This window comes from Artemia sp. Qi Xiang Cuo, chromosome 12 (assembly GCF_049724085.1).
Source record: "Artemia sp. Qi Xiang Cuo chromosome 12, ASM4972408v1, whole genome shotgun sequence".
Taxonomy (NCBI): domain Eukaryota; kingdom Metazoa; phylum Arthropoda; class Branchiopoda; order Anostraca; family Artemiidae; genus Artemia; species Artemia sp. Qi Xiang Cuo.
The window spans coordinates 59335598-59350751 of record NC_142805.1 but is presented as its reverse complement, the minus strand read 5'-3'; the positions used below and the strand labels follow the sequence as shown (position 1 = coordinate 59350751).

General features: G+C 33.4%; 1 protein-coding gene across 2 annotated transcripts in view; it reads right to left on the bottom strand.

The window, feature by feature from the left end:
• Nucleotides 1-15154, bottom strand: part of LOC148946348 (nephrin-like) — a 334574-nt gene that overhangs the window by 161710 nt on the left and 157710 nt on the right. For both annotated transcript variants that reach the window (XM_089097980.1, XM_089097979.1), the window contains exon 6: nt 10051-10205. In XM_089097980.1, coding sequence (XP_088954106.1) covers nt 10051-10205 — 155 coding nt within the window. The remainder of the gene's footprint in view (nt 1-10050; nt 10206-15154) is intronic.

The window sequence follows — 15154 nt, the reverse complement described above, 5'->3', positions numbered from 1 at the left end:
TCCCAGCATTTTTTAAAAAAACGATCAGAAATTAAATATAAAAAAACAAGTTTTTCAGCTGAAAGTAAGGAGCAACATCAAAAATTAAAACGAAAACCAATTATTACGTATATGATCTGGGTTCGCCCCCTAGTCAGTACCTCGCTCTTTACGCCAAAGATTTTTTAGTACTTTCATAAGAGCTATTTATTCTAATTAACGGCCTTTGTAATCAAGGGGTCATTTTTAAAGAATTGGAACAAAATTAGAACTTTAGCGTAAAGAGCGAAGTATTGACTAGGGGGCGAATCCCCTAATACACGTATTGAAAATTTATTAATATAGAAGTTCGTTGCATAAGGTAATTCGTAAGTTACGTATGTTTATTACTAATAAAAACGTTCGTAAATAAAATTAAACAACTTTCGAGGAAGCCATTTAACCAAATAAAAGTAAAATTAATATCGAAATTTTGTTTTAATTATTCATGTACGGTGATCCAAACCTGTGTTAATTTAAAAACGTTCAAATATTAAATAAAAAAACTAGTTTTTTTAACGGAAAGTAAAGAGCGATATTAAAACTACGAACAGAAATTATTCCGTACATGAAAGGGGCTATCCCCTCCTCAACGCCTCGCTCTTTAAGCTAAAGTTTGACTCTGTCTCAAAACTTTGGTTTTTAAAACAATAAAAACTTTAGCGTAAAGAGCGCGGCGTTGAGGAGGGGACAGCCCCTCTCATATACGGAATGATTTCTGTTCATTTTAAGTTTTAATGTCGCTCCTTACTTTCAGTTAAAAAAACTTTATTTTTTATTTAATCTCCATATAGAAGGAATTACAAGCGCAAGGGTGTAGTTCAAGTTCAAGTTCAATCATTTTATTATTAACATATACATGTATATAATTGACATAGGCCCATGGGGAGACAAGCTCGAAAAACTAGGCCTAGACAAAGCGCAAGGGTGTAGCTCAGCTTTATAAAAGTATATGTTCTTCAGCAGTAAAACTCATATCTGGGTTCCAGCATCTATTAAGGAAAACAGATTTACTAAGACTTAGAAGCGTTAATTTAGATATTGTTGATATTGGATGAGTGTACCAGGCCATTTTAAAAATGGATATACCCCATCCCGTTATAGTGTCATTGATGTCTGCGAAAGGCTGCCTCTTGTCGCATCCAACATGATGGTGAATTCGGTGCTAATATTGTTCGTATGTTTTTTTCAATCTTGACTTCGGTTAAACAATTTTTTTTGTATTTATATTTCGCAGTTTTTATATATATTGTTATTTATTGTTCCAATATTAATTGATATTTATGATTTTTGTTTCGTAATGATGCTGAGTACATCGTACTTTTTATTTATTTATTCTTTTTTTTAAATTATACTGCGGTTCTGTTTCTAATGCTCATTATTAGGTTATAAATAAAGAAATATTGGTTGCATAGGAAAAAAAAACTGAAAAAACAAGACAAAGTCAAAGAGTTTCTTTCTTAGCACAATTTGATATGCACCCAGGAGAAAGCGTTTTAAAAATTGTGCTTACAATATTGAATGTCAGCAAGCCTGATGTTCTTTTTGTAAAAAAAAAAAAGAAAAAAAAAAAACTTGGCTTTGCTAGATTTTTGTATCCAGACTGTGCTCACTCGTGCCCTAGGACCCTGCTAGCGAGCCTTTGGCTCAATCAGCTAGTGTTTGAACCTCTGGTTCTCGCTTGCGTAATCTCAGGTCATTCGATTTTTACTCAGGCCATAAACCCTTGTCCTGTAAAACGTTTTGTCTCCAGCAGTTGTTTCATTTTTTTTTCTCTCAGCCATTCTGATACTTCCAATATTATTCTGTGTAAAATTTCAGTTTAACATTTCTAGCTATATTGTATGAAGTAGGTAAGTTATTTTGTGTTAAATAGTAGAATTGCTGCTAGAATATTTGAAAGGGAACTGAGAAATGGAGCACTTGGAAATATTAGCTTACTGTATCTGTTACAGTCAAAATTTTTAAAAATAGTTCTAACTAAACAATCATAAAAGAAACGGAGGGCTAAAGGATACTACAGTACTCATATAGCCTAGAGGATAACATTTTTTTTCAATTTCAGCTATAATTAAATTCTGCTTTGTATAGCTTGATTTGAATGGCAGTATTATCAAACTTAGTGTTTTGTTAATTAACTTGTCATGAGGTTTGAGATAACATGTTTTTACCCTATTGCTTTTATGAATGTATGCATGCCGAGTAATGGAACTTGAAGGAATCCCTTGATGGAACTCAAGTTCCATAAAGGTTATGGAGTAAGATTCAATGGTGCAATATTGATCAAAGAAAATGGAACAAACATAACCAGCTCGTAATCCTTTCCTGAAAGCGTTTTAGAATGTGAAAAATATAGCCAGTTGATAATTGCAACTATTTTATTAATTAATTAGGGTTCAAAACATGTAAAATAAAACATTTATCGTTCAGAGCTAATTCAAATTAATAATACCTTTGATTCCAGAAGCTTTGTTGATTACGATAAAAAAGGTCAGGTTTTTATCACATTGCTCTTATTCTCTTAGTGTTCTAAAGTCTTCAACAGGATAGCAAGGGGTGGGGGTTTCTTTGTATAAATGTTGGCTGATAGACCAGGGAGGCCCATTGTTTCCATTTCAGTTGAACTCAAGATTTGAATATACTCTACCACTTTACCCTAAAATATTTTCACAAGAAGAGTGTAGCTTTCCAACCCTCTGTACCCCCATTTTACGTTTAGTCCAAAAAATATTCTTCCAAATTAGGGGAGACCAGGGGATAAATTCTCGCTCCCTCGTCTCCCTTTCTATCATTACCAAAATCACATATACCTGTTAAGTGTATATGTTATTGTGGTATAGACCACAAGTACTGCAAAAATAATACATGCCACGATGTAATATTACCAAAATCATGTGTATATAATAGATTTATACATCATTGTAGCAATACTAGCTCAATAAGTTTTTCTGTCAGGAACGGGTCCTTAGACCTTTTTGTGCCTCCAGAAGATCTCGGGGCATTGAAGAAGAATTACTACTTACCTCGCCATCAATGCAACCTCCAAGACATCTTCCCATTGGAATGAAATAAGGGGTTGACATAGCTGCGCCTTATTGTTTTTTGGGGACGTCCTATCTTCTGACGCCTTATGGCAGCCATTGAAGAAATATCTTGGGAAGCTGGGTTTAACACATACAAATCTATGTTCCCAAGATTCCTCAACTGCCCGTGCTTGATGACATCGGTTATCAGAGGTTCTGACGCATTTTGCCGTATACCCAGGTATGTTACTTTTTCCATCCAGTGGATGTTGGGAATCCGTCTTACGCGCATTATTTTGAACCCTAGGAGTTCCTTATCCAGTTGTGGCTCTATCTACCATGCGTCTGAGCCAGAGCCTAATAGACCGGATATTTTCCTGTTTAAAAGTTTCAGCTTTAGTCATAGGGAGTACTTTTTGCTTTTCTAGAACTTTGTTACCACAACAAAAGAAGCATTGGCCTCACAAATTTTAAGCTTGACTTTCTATTGACAGCAAGGTAACCCTCAAGCATTTAAACAGTGCAACATGTTTGAAAATCTCGCTATTGCACCGTAGATTTAACAGGGATCCAGTGTTTACCATGTTTTTTCTTTTATTAGTAATGATCATCAAGCCAAAAGGTTTGGTAATACTTCCCTTTTGCTGTTAAGGTATTGATGGAGCTTGATCTTGAAGTGCTCTTGGAAAATGATGTCATCGGAATAATCCGGGTCTCTGATTTTATTGTTCTCCAGCTGGACTTTTTGAACTTCTCCGTTCACTCGCTTCTCCTACAGGCATTCTAGGCGTGAATATAAGATCAACACATGATCTGTTAGAATAATATAAATGCTGCTCCTCCAGCAGATGATCATTCAGCGCTTAGATCCTGCCTTGTATTGGAAATAGGCTGATACATCTCCAGTGTTTGCACTACGGAGACTCAACTTCCCCGAAGGGTTTTACGAGGATGCTTTTGGTCCAGCCTTTGAGAACTTCTTTGGGAAGAGGGAGGAGGTCTAAGCAAGTGCATTTTTATGCCAGTATGTTTAAATTTCCGCAGATGTTTTCCATGTCAATAAGTAGGAAAGAAGAAAAATCTTCGCCAAGTCTATACTTACTTGAAGAAACAACAACCATCAATTGGCATTCAATAAGGTAGTGGGACAAAAACTTGTTTTTCTTCCAACGATTTATCTAGTCCAGGTTTTAGACTTTTATTAAATAAAAAAAAACAAGTTTTTAAACTAAAAGTAAGGAGCGACATTAAAACTTAAAACGAACAGAAATTATTCCTCATATGAAACGCTAAAGTTTTTATTGTTTTAAAAAAATGTTGTGAGACAGAGTCAAACCTTAGCGTAAAGAGTGAGGTGTTGAGGAGGGGACAACCCCTCTCAAATACGTAATAATTTCTGTTAGTTTGAAGTTTTAATGTTGCTCCTTACTTTCAGTTAAAAAAACTTGTTTTTTTTAATTTAATTTCTGATCGTTTTTTAGTTAATGCAGCTTTTATTTTGGCTCACCGTCATTGAATAAGTAAACAAAATTTGCAAAAAAAATTTACTTTTCTTTTGCTAAATGGCTGTCTCTAAATTTGGTTCTGACGTAATTTACAAATTAACTTACGTAACAAACTTCTATATTCGTATATTTTTCTTCTGGCAAAAAATACAAAGTTAAAAATTTTTGCAGATATGAGCTTGAAAGCTATGTAATAGGGGTTTTTGATACGCTGAATCTGACGGTGAGATTTTCATTAAAATTATTTCACTTGTAGGGGATGTTTCCCCCCTCTTTAAACAATCAGGTAAATTTTCTCAGGCTCGTAGTCTTTGATGAGTAATACTAAACTTAATAAAATTTATATATTTAGAATCAGAATTATAAGCCCACTCTTTCAATACATTTATTGACATAATAATTCCGTTTTTAAAATTTTCGATTACTATTGAGCCGTATCGCTTGTTTTTTTATTGTTTTTTTTTATTACGTATATGTTATTACGTATATGAGGGGGTTCTCCCATTAGTCAATACCACGCACTTTGCGTTAAAAGTTAAAAAAAATTTAATTCACAAACTCCTGAATCACAAAGGCCGTTTAATTAGAATAGATAATTTATAGTCAGTGCAACTACAAATATTTTCGTTTTATGGGCCTTCCAACAGACATTATATTATATAAATAACTGATGCATTGGAAGCTCAACAATCTTATTTATGCTATGCATAGCATCATAAAAAATTGCCTATATTATGTCATATACGTTGTCATAAGAAATGCTTATATGATGTATTATCATAGTACATGACGTCATTTGCAAAAGCCAAAATTAAGGCTCTTACCGAATTTTCTCAGACTTCTGACCAATCTCGATCGTTCTTTGTGCAAGAATATCCGAATATACCAATTGTACAGAAAATATATTTAGCCGTTTTCGAGAAAAAAATACATACATAAATAAATACTTATATATACAATTATTACTCGTTTGTAAAGATAGTATATATATATATATATATATATATATATATATATATATATATATATATATATATATATATATATATATATATATATATATATATATATATATATATATATATATATATATATATATATATATATATATATATATATATATATATATATATATATATATATATATATATATATATATATATATATATATATATATATATATATATATATACATATACATATATATATATATAAAAAAAAAAAAAAAAAAAAAAAAAAAAATATATATATATATATATATAATATATATATATATATATATATATATATATATATATATATATATATATATATATATATATATATATATATATATATATATATATATATATATATATATATATGATTAGACGTCATCAACTGGTTTTAGAGTATTCGTTGTTTTGTATTGTTACGTCAAAAGCGGTTGAATTAACCATTCAACAAATGCTGATATAATGTTTCACTAAAACCAGTTATTTATCAATAACAGCAAAAAGTAACAAACTAATGGGTTTTTTTTAATCAATGTCAAATAAGGCACCTTATTTTTGCAAAAATTGTTCTTTTTTTGGCAGCAGATCTGTTATCGACAATGTGCTTCGTTTTTTACTAGGTTCCAGCTAAGAAAAGGACAACGGATTTTTCCTATCTTTTAAATTAGAGAGGGAGAGAGAGATGGAGATATAGTAAGAATGGAAGTTAGAGATCATGATTACAGCGTCAGATACAATTTAATAAAAACAAACTCTAACCCATAGTAACCGAAAGTTTAACAATGCGTTTTGAAAAAAAAAACCGTCGAGTGGGTAAGAATAGTAATTTGAAGATGATTCCTGACTGTCTATCTACACTTATTAACTACACTTTTTAAACTGTCCATCTACACATCATTAGTTTTTTCAGTAATCTTGGTTGGTATGGTGATTTTCTTGCTCAGTTTGTTGAATTATAACAAATAAAACAAACAACTTGAAAAAAGAATTCGAAATCAGTTTGTTGCAAGGAAATTTAGGACTTAAACAGAGGCAGAGGTGTTTTATTATTTTCCTGCTAAACCTTAAGAGTCCCCTCCTTCATAAGGAAGTTGAAGCTTAACCTTTGCCCATTGGAATTATTTGCTAAGAATATAAGGTTGGAGACATTTTTCTTTATTGCTGTTCAATACAAAATCTAGTATTTTTCAAAATCTAGAGTTGGGTTATTTTGTTTGTTCTTTTTCGCGATTTTTTTCCCAATGTAAATGCAAAAAAAAACGATAGCTTTGCTCCTTTATTAATTTTGATATTAAAAAGCTGGTGATCACAAGAACATCAACTTTTTTGCTTAAAAATTTTGACAGAAAATTTTATTTGATTGCTTATCAACACAGAAACTAGTATTTTTCAAAATCTAAGGCTGGCTATTTTTTTTTTTTTTCGTTTTTTCCCCAATGAAAATTCAAAAGACCTTATTTTTCAAATCTAGGGAGGAGTTCTCCTGCCTCCTGCGCCCAATGAACATTTTGTAACACTACCTTTGCTCCTTCCTTAGTTATAATATTAGAAAGGTAGTTATCGCTAGAAAATCCACTTTTGAACTAATCAAATACCATTTTGTTTTTGAATGCTGGTCAATAATCCTTCAAGAGCTCATAGAATCCAATAACATGCCCTATTTTTTATAAAAGATTGAGATGGCTTGGGCACGTTCTGCGGATGAAGGATGACACTGCCGAAGATTGTCCTTTTCGGCCAACCGTCAAGGTTGGTCGCAGCAGCTTGGTGCTGCGGTGAGTTGTTAATAGTAATAGTTATGCAATGATTACCAATAATAATGCAAACTCAATGACATATTTCTGTAGCTATTAGTAAAATAGTTGATTGGCAATTATTTGGTAATAAACATAGAATCAAATTGTACTGATCATCAAATATATTAGAAAGGAATAACAGTTTTATGTTTTGAGGCAAAGTAACGTTGACCTAGCTTGTGCATTCAGGAAGTATCGGAAATATCAGCATAAATCGGGGAAGGCTTTATGTTCCAAGGTAAAACAAGATGGCATTACCCATCCAAATGGTGAGCTTCAAAGTGAGATTACTGATTAGGTCATGAAATAGAGAACAAAATTGGTGTAAAACAGAAGGAGTGGCTTTTCTAACCTTTAGTGAGTAAAGGGGAAAAAATTATCGGGGTCAATCTAAAAGGTTAATTGGCAAATACAGCAGTAGCTTGACGGTGGAGAAATAGAACCACAGTATTGCCTCCGTAATTCTTATGTCGCCTAAACTTTCAATACAGTCATATTAATTAGGTAGCCCAGGGGTTAATCGGCCACTGGCTACAATAATGGACAAAAGAAATGCCTCTCAAGGGACATAAATTATAAAATGAGCCTCAAATCATTTTATACTATGCTGAGATAAAAATCATGGACATATTTTGAGGTACATACTTGCAAACCCTGGGGCACAGCCCTCTCTTAAACTTCATGAGCATAGGCCTGTAGCAGCGGTTTTGACTCATGGGTGTTCATAGTTAATTTGGGAACGGTTTTAAATGATCTGATGATCCCCCGCTCCAAAAAAGAGTGAAAAGGAAAAAATTTACAAATGGTGTTTGATCCTGTGTCTGCTTCAAGGATGAAATATTTTCTTAGTTAGAAAACTTTTTTATTCGTAGACTTGGTGTGTTTAAAATAGGACTCTGAGACATCGGCTCCTCCCTCTCCCTTCCCAAATTTATAAAACTAGACTTGTTGCCCCTTTCTTGATTTCTGAATACCCATTGATCATTGGAGGATAAATCAAGAGCCCTTTCGCAACTTTATGTTTATATGTATGGAGACACAGTGCACCTCTTTCTATTCGTCATGATCCAGATATCAAATAGGGATTGGTTTCAAGTTATCAAACCGCTAAACCAAAACGTGTGAAGTAATTATTAAATATCTATTGGTGCTGTTCTCTCTTGAAAAAGACAAAAAGCAAAAACAAAATAAAATAAACAAGAAGGACTAAGAAACGGTGAAAACTGAACAAAATTGAAGATCTAAGAACTGACGAGAAAAAAAAAATGCTAAAATCAAGAAAATACACATTTAGTTAAGTTCACAACTAAATATGTTTACTAATTTCCCCTCCAGAAATAGATAATAAAACTATACTTCTCCAAAATTTGATAGTTTCTCTTTTTTAGATTTTGGAACACGCCACCAGGCAAAAATCCAATTAAATTAATTTCAAGTCTTATGTTACCACATAAAAGATTTAAAATGAAAAACAAAATCATTTCTGGTCCCAGATAGGATATTATGGTTTTACTTTATCAAGCTTTTAAGGAAAGCGTAATTGTGAAAAGAAAGAAGATAAAGTATGCCAATATATGTGACAACCATGCTTGAGGTCCAAGTCTCAACCACTGAGCTTCCAGTTGTAATGAAGATAACGGAGAACGCTGAATATATACGGACTTATCTTTATGACCCAAATTTCAACAAGGGCTTGAGAAACTGCGACTCGGACTGGAGATATATTGACAGAAATCGTTGTGTCACCACCTTTCTTTCGTGTTTTAAAAATTAGTTGTTGCTATTTTTATTTAGGCTGAATCCCTGAATACTTAAATTGGTTTTATGTTCTCAAGAATTGAAAAATTGGATTACTGAAAAGGATATGAATACTAATGCTATATAAGCAAGCGGAAAGAGATTGATATTTGTAATCGATAAGACTACAAATTGAAACTCCCCTTTTTTAAAATCTTTTACATTGTGAGCTAAATTACGGAAAAAGCATAAGCAAAATAAGTTGAATCGAATAAGAACGGAATTTATTGGCTTCTTAAAATAAAAGAGAGAAATAATCGCTTAAGTTTGGCCTTAAACTATGAGAAGGAGCTAGTAAGCTAGTAAACTAGTAAACTATTTACTAGTAATCTAGTAAACTTGTTTACTATTGAACTAGTAAACTACGTATCAGCCAGTTTCTTGTTTTCTTGTTTAAATAATCGGCTGATCCTTGTGTCAAAGGTAATAAATTAGCTTTGAAGAGCCAGACAATGCAGAAATTCGTTATTACAATCAAACACTTTTTTGTCTAAGGCCCTTAAAACTTACGTCCACCAAAAACGAAATATCATGTTTTAGGCAATTATTTCACATTTAATGCGATTACAATTTTGAAGTTACAAGGTTTTAGCCACAATTAAGGTTAACTACCTGTTTTGATCAGGGACTAATAAAAGAGATACTAAGTTATTTCCTGTATTTCATGGACGATAAAGTAGAGAAAATAACTTAGTAATCAAGTCATAAAAATGTGTACATGACATTCTAATATTGGACTGTTAACGCTTTTATAGTCACTTACTTTGTTTTCTTCAGAGATGGTGATGAAAAGAATTAAAAAAAATGTTATTTTAGGAGAAATCATCAACAAATAGATCCCAAAGTATAATAACTTGCGTTTTATCTTTCATACTGTCAAAATAACAAGAAAAAGCAGAAGAAAAAACATATTTACCACGTCTATTGATCCCGCAATACGATAGCCCCCAAGCCACCAAGTTATCGCTGCTGGTGGCCGAGATCCACTTGATCTGCAAACAAATCTCGCTTCTTTATTTGCCGAATAAATACGATCTCTTCCTTCAATCACCAGAACTTCTAATGGAGCAACTGTAGAAGATATAATAAATCTATTGGTAAAAATTGCAAATTTTGTCCCATTGTTATTAGAGTTTCAAATATAGGAACATATCACCAATAGCTATTATTGAAACCCAGAAGTCAAAATAACAACTATTTTAGAAATATTTTTGTAGTTGACTTTTGGTACAGTTAAGATTTGCAACTGTTGGATTTTCTAAGAAAAGTACTACTTTGTTTCAGTTTTTTATCTTTTTATTACCACATTTATCCGTTTAATTTAGCTTAGCTTGGTTGCCAAGCCAAAATTTTGAAAAAATCAAAAATATAGGCTCTGAGAGTTAAATAAAAAAGAACACGTTCATGTCTTCCAGTGTTGCTGTCCTTGGCCATAGAAAGATATCTAGGGTACTTGTCAATTATACAATAGCCACTCGAGAATTTGTGACGCGAAACTGGTCAAGAAACCTGTCAAGCAACTTCTTTATACCAGATAAATAGCAATGGCTCACTTTGGAAAATGCAATATAGATATAGCTTAATAAATATTTAGTTGGTACTTTGGTTAGGTTAAGTCACGTATTTAATATAATGAATTCTGGGTGGCCCCCTTCCATAAATATTTGTGGTAGTATCATAATTTTGTTACTAAAGTATTGCATTTTCATCATATTTTATTTTGTTTCATTAGCATTCACCAAACTTCACTTTACGAGTGGTTATTGTATAATTAACTTACCATATCTAGAGTTAAAAAATCTTGGCAAATGGATTCAAATTAAATTTTTAAGAAAAGGTTCAAAAAAGTGTGTCTACACTTTGTTAATGTTGTAATATTTTGAGGATGATATTTCTTAAATGATTAAACCAGACCAGACAATAAATTCTCTTTTGTTCTAAAAAAAAAAAAAATAATGCTACATTAAATTCTAGTCTCGATTCAGATTTTGTGGTATAAACACTTTTTGTTGATATTACCTATCAATGAGTGAATTATAACAATATCTGATTCAACAAAACAATATTTGTTAAGTAATTTATTCAACTCTTGTCAAGACTTACCTGCCTAGACAAACCAGTTTAAAGACAAATACAAGGCAATTTAAAGACAATATGTACCAAAACATGCCGGTTTAAAGCGGATTAAGAGTGCCGTCATCGTTAATGACAAGTATGTTTAGATGTCTTTAAACTTTACGCTTCGAACTTTATTCAGATAAACATTTAAACAGTTATTGACGATAACATGATTCTGGCTTATTCAGTTGATCCTCTTGATTTTTTTCAGAGATTCAGCTTCACCATCATTTCAACCTCTATTTAAATTCAGATGAAAGTAGTTTTAGAAACATTCGCAATAAAGCTATTACAAATAACATCAAAGGTATGATTTATCTGATCCAGAAAGGTGATCCTGATACCGCAAATATAACTATTCCTATATAATTAATCCGACTACCAGCCAAAGTTTCCATAACATTTGCTGCAGAATTTTTTCGTCAATTGACCAAGATCATTAAAATTTGTCAAGCTATAGAAGTTGTTAATTCTATTCTCAAAATATCCTAGCATTACCTACTATCCGGTGATTGAAAACAAAGCCCCAGTTCTTATCTTCGGTGTGCTTAAGGAATTAAATAGCCTAGGCAAATTCTGGGTGATAATTGAAAAAATGTCAGGACATTACGAAAAGAAGCAAGCGCTCGACGCAACGAGACTCTGTAGTTCTTTTTATTACCACCAGAAGCACCTGTGGTCGTCCTTTGTGTGGTTAGCCTGCGTGGTGAACCAGCGACTATCTTACCTCTCCCCACAGTGTTACTTAGCTGTTGGTGTTTATTTAGCCGTCAGGATTGGTGATCTTGTTCTAGTTTGTAAGCTCGCAACATAATAATAATCTCAAGTCATTCACCAACTTTGTCGAAGTAAGCAAGAAATTGAAAAATTTTGGCATCTGGTTTTGAGCGATTTGGTCATAATTGGCTATTGATAGATGACATGAGCAGTGAGACACCAAAGCCCTTCCCCAACCCGAATCATTGCTTGATTGCCCCCCTCCCTTGTTTTAGAGATTCTACACAAAGATCTGGCAGTTCTTTTCATTCATGTAGCAGCTTCCAGTCTAGCCTCAATCACAGTATATACTGTACTGGCGTGATAGCTTCAAGTGTTCACTTTAATGAAAACATAAGCTACTATGACCCCAAACTAGTATCTCTACCAGTGGTGTCTAAACTATTAATAAATGCCCCAAAATCTGTAGGGGGGAAAAAGTAGTTTCAATGGCAAAATTTGAACTGTTCTGATCGGACTCTGAACTTGACCCTGCTTGAACGCTTAGCTGATATTGTTAAGTTTGAAGAGTTACTATAGGTAGATAGAAATATGTATACTTTCCGAATATTAGACTGCTTTGTCCGTTTTCAGGTGACCAGCGAACCTCTGACATGTGCCCTGTTTTTTAAGCTTACGAGGAGATTTCTCCTTTCAAAAGAAAAAGGTCACACAAAAAATATTTTAGATTTTTTATTTGCAGCGACATTTTTATGCAGCCATCCTTTCACCCATACAAACAAATAGATTCCCTAGAAATTTAGGAATATTTGGGTTTTCAGCCAATGTACTATCATGTTGATATTCTGATTGACGAACTCCGATGTTTTAAACTGGACTTGTTGGGAGTGGAAACTCATAACCCAGGGGTAGGAAAACATGAAATTAGGCAGATTAAAATCTAGTTACTGTAGCAGGAAGAATGGGGTGCATTGGCAAGAAGTAGCGCTTATGATGAATAAGGAAGCTGCTAAGTCTTCCTTAGGATGGGAAGGTATTAATAATAGGATAGTAATTGCTGATTTTATGACCATAAAGTGAAAGGTATCTAACAAAGTAATATAAGCCCTGTAAAAACAAACCATTGAAAAAGTATTGACTCAGATGAGTTATACTTACAGTTACAGGAACAAATTGACTGAGTCCAAGGTATATACATGGTATTTTTATTAGGGGATTCAATGTCCTGGGTGGTAGAAATATGGATAAATGGTATCCTAGCAGAGGTAAATTCGGTATAGGAAAAGAAAATAGTTACGGTTATAGACTGCTACAATTTTGTAGGTTTAACCAGCTGGTCATAACCAACACTGCTTTAGTAGAGAGAATGAGGGGCTTGTGTAAGAAAAAATGACTGATAGATAATAAGAAAATATAAGGAATGTAAAGAAACTCGAGAAAGCATTAAAATATGGATTAAGAAGGAGTGAAGTGGAGGCGATTGATAAAATTGCTGAAGATTTGGAAGATAAGGTCAGGCCCGCATAATTGTTAAATATTGTTTATTCATGTTAAAAATTTGAGAGGGAACAGCCAATCTGGACTTGCGAAAGTCAAAGACAGGAACTGAAAACAATTACTAATAAGGAAAGAGTCAAAGAGAGACAGAAAGAACATTTTGAGAATGTATTAAATCGTGATGGAGTTACAAGGAATGAAATAGAGAAGAACGAAACAGTTCTAACCTTTTGAAGTAAAAGAAGATTTATTTTGCGTGGAAAACTTAGAAACAGTACTAAAAAGATTAGAAATAGTAAGGTCCCAGGTGCTAATACTATGGTAAATGAGTTTTTGAATACAGTGATTGTGGAGTTAGAGACAAATTACTTCAGGCTATGAATATGATTTTTGAAAAGGGGGAGTACCTAGTGATTTTAGTACAATGTTAATTAAACCCCTCTAAAAGAAAGGCGATAAGAGTGATTGTGATAATCATAGAGGTATTAGCTTGTTTTATGTAGGAAGTAAGCTAATCAGTATAATGATACTTCTAAGACTTAGGGATACTTTTGATACAGTTTTGAGAGAAGAACAGTCTAGTTTCAAGAACGGAAGTGGATGCGTCAACAGAACTTTTACTCTTACATTAATAAATGAGAGGTTTCTGACTCATCAGACCCACTTAGTCTTCAGTTTATAATTTATGAGCCAGTGTTTGACCCTGGCTCATAAATTACCTTAGTACACCAAATATTTACATTAAAGTGATTAGTACGAGAATAACATTTTAGCAGTTGAGGTTAGTAACTGGTTTCACATTGAATCAGGAGTTCAGCAGGTTTGTAATCTATCGTCATTTATAAGAATACTTCTGATGGACTTTGTCCTAAGGAACGCGGCAAAGGCTATGATAAAGTTTGAAATTAAACACGGAAGTCCAACTCTCCTAGAATTAGATTATGCTGGTGATTTAATGGTCCTAGATGAAATTGTTAACAAAATGAATGATTTTTGGAGGTTCTGAGAGTTCAGGGTACAAGAATGTATTTGAAAATCAATGTTACAAAGACTAAGTGACCAAAACCAGAAATACGTGAAGATGAAGAGACGACGTTTGGTAACGAAAATATCTATCAAGTGAGCAGCTTCACCTATCCAGGTTGTCAAGGAGGCACACTTGTGCCTCTATAAAGAGGCGACCCACCACAATGTTAAGCGATTTCAGGTCCTAGAGGTCGCAGAGAGACGGCGGTAATTGCATTTTGTAGCCCAAGCTCAAACTAAGAAACTTGCAAAATTTCATCCTCCTCCGACTTTATCTTCATGGGGTAAACTGGGCCGGAAGTTTGGACCCTCCCACCACAGCCCCCTTTAACGTTGTCCGATTGGGCTGAAATTTAGAGGTTAAGCTTTCCTAGGGCCCGGGAGCTTATCCTCGAAATTTCAGCTCAATCCGATCACTCCTTCCCTGTTTTCAAAAAACCAAATATAGCCACTTAAAATTCATCTCTTTTTTTTTTCTTAGCCACGCCTACAGGCCACAGTTGGCAACGGATCCGGTTGAATGAGGACTCATTCGAAGCAGAATTCGACCTGTTAGGGCCTTTTGATATTTTCAGACCGAAAAAATTATCCCCCGAATTTACATTTACGAAAAACCTCGTTTTCCTATATTAGCCCATGTTAATTTTTCCTCCACAACCCCC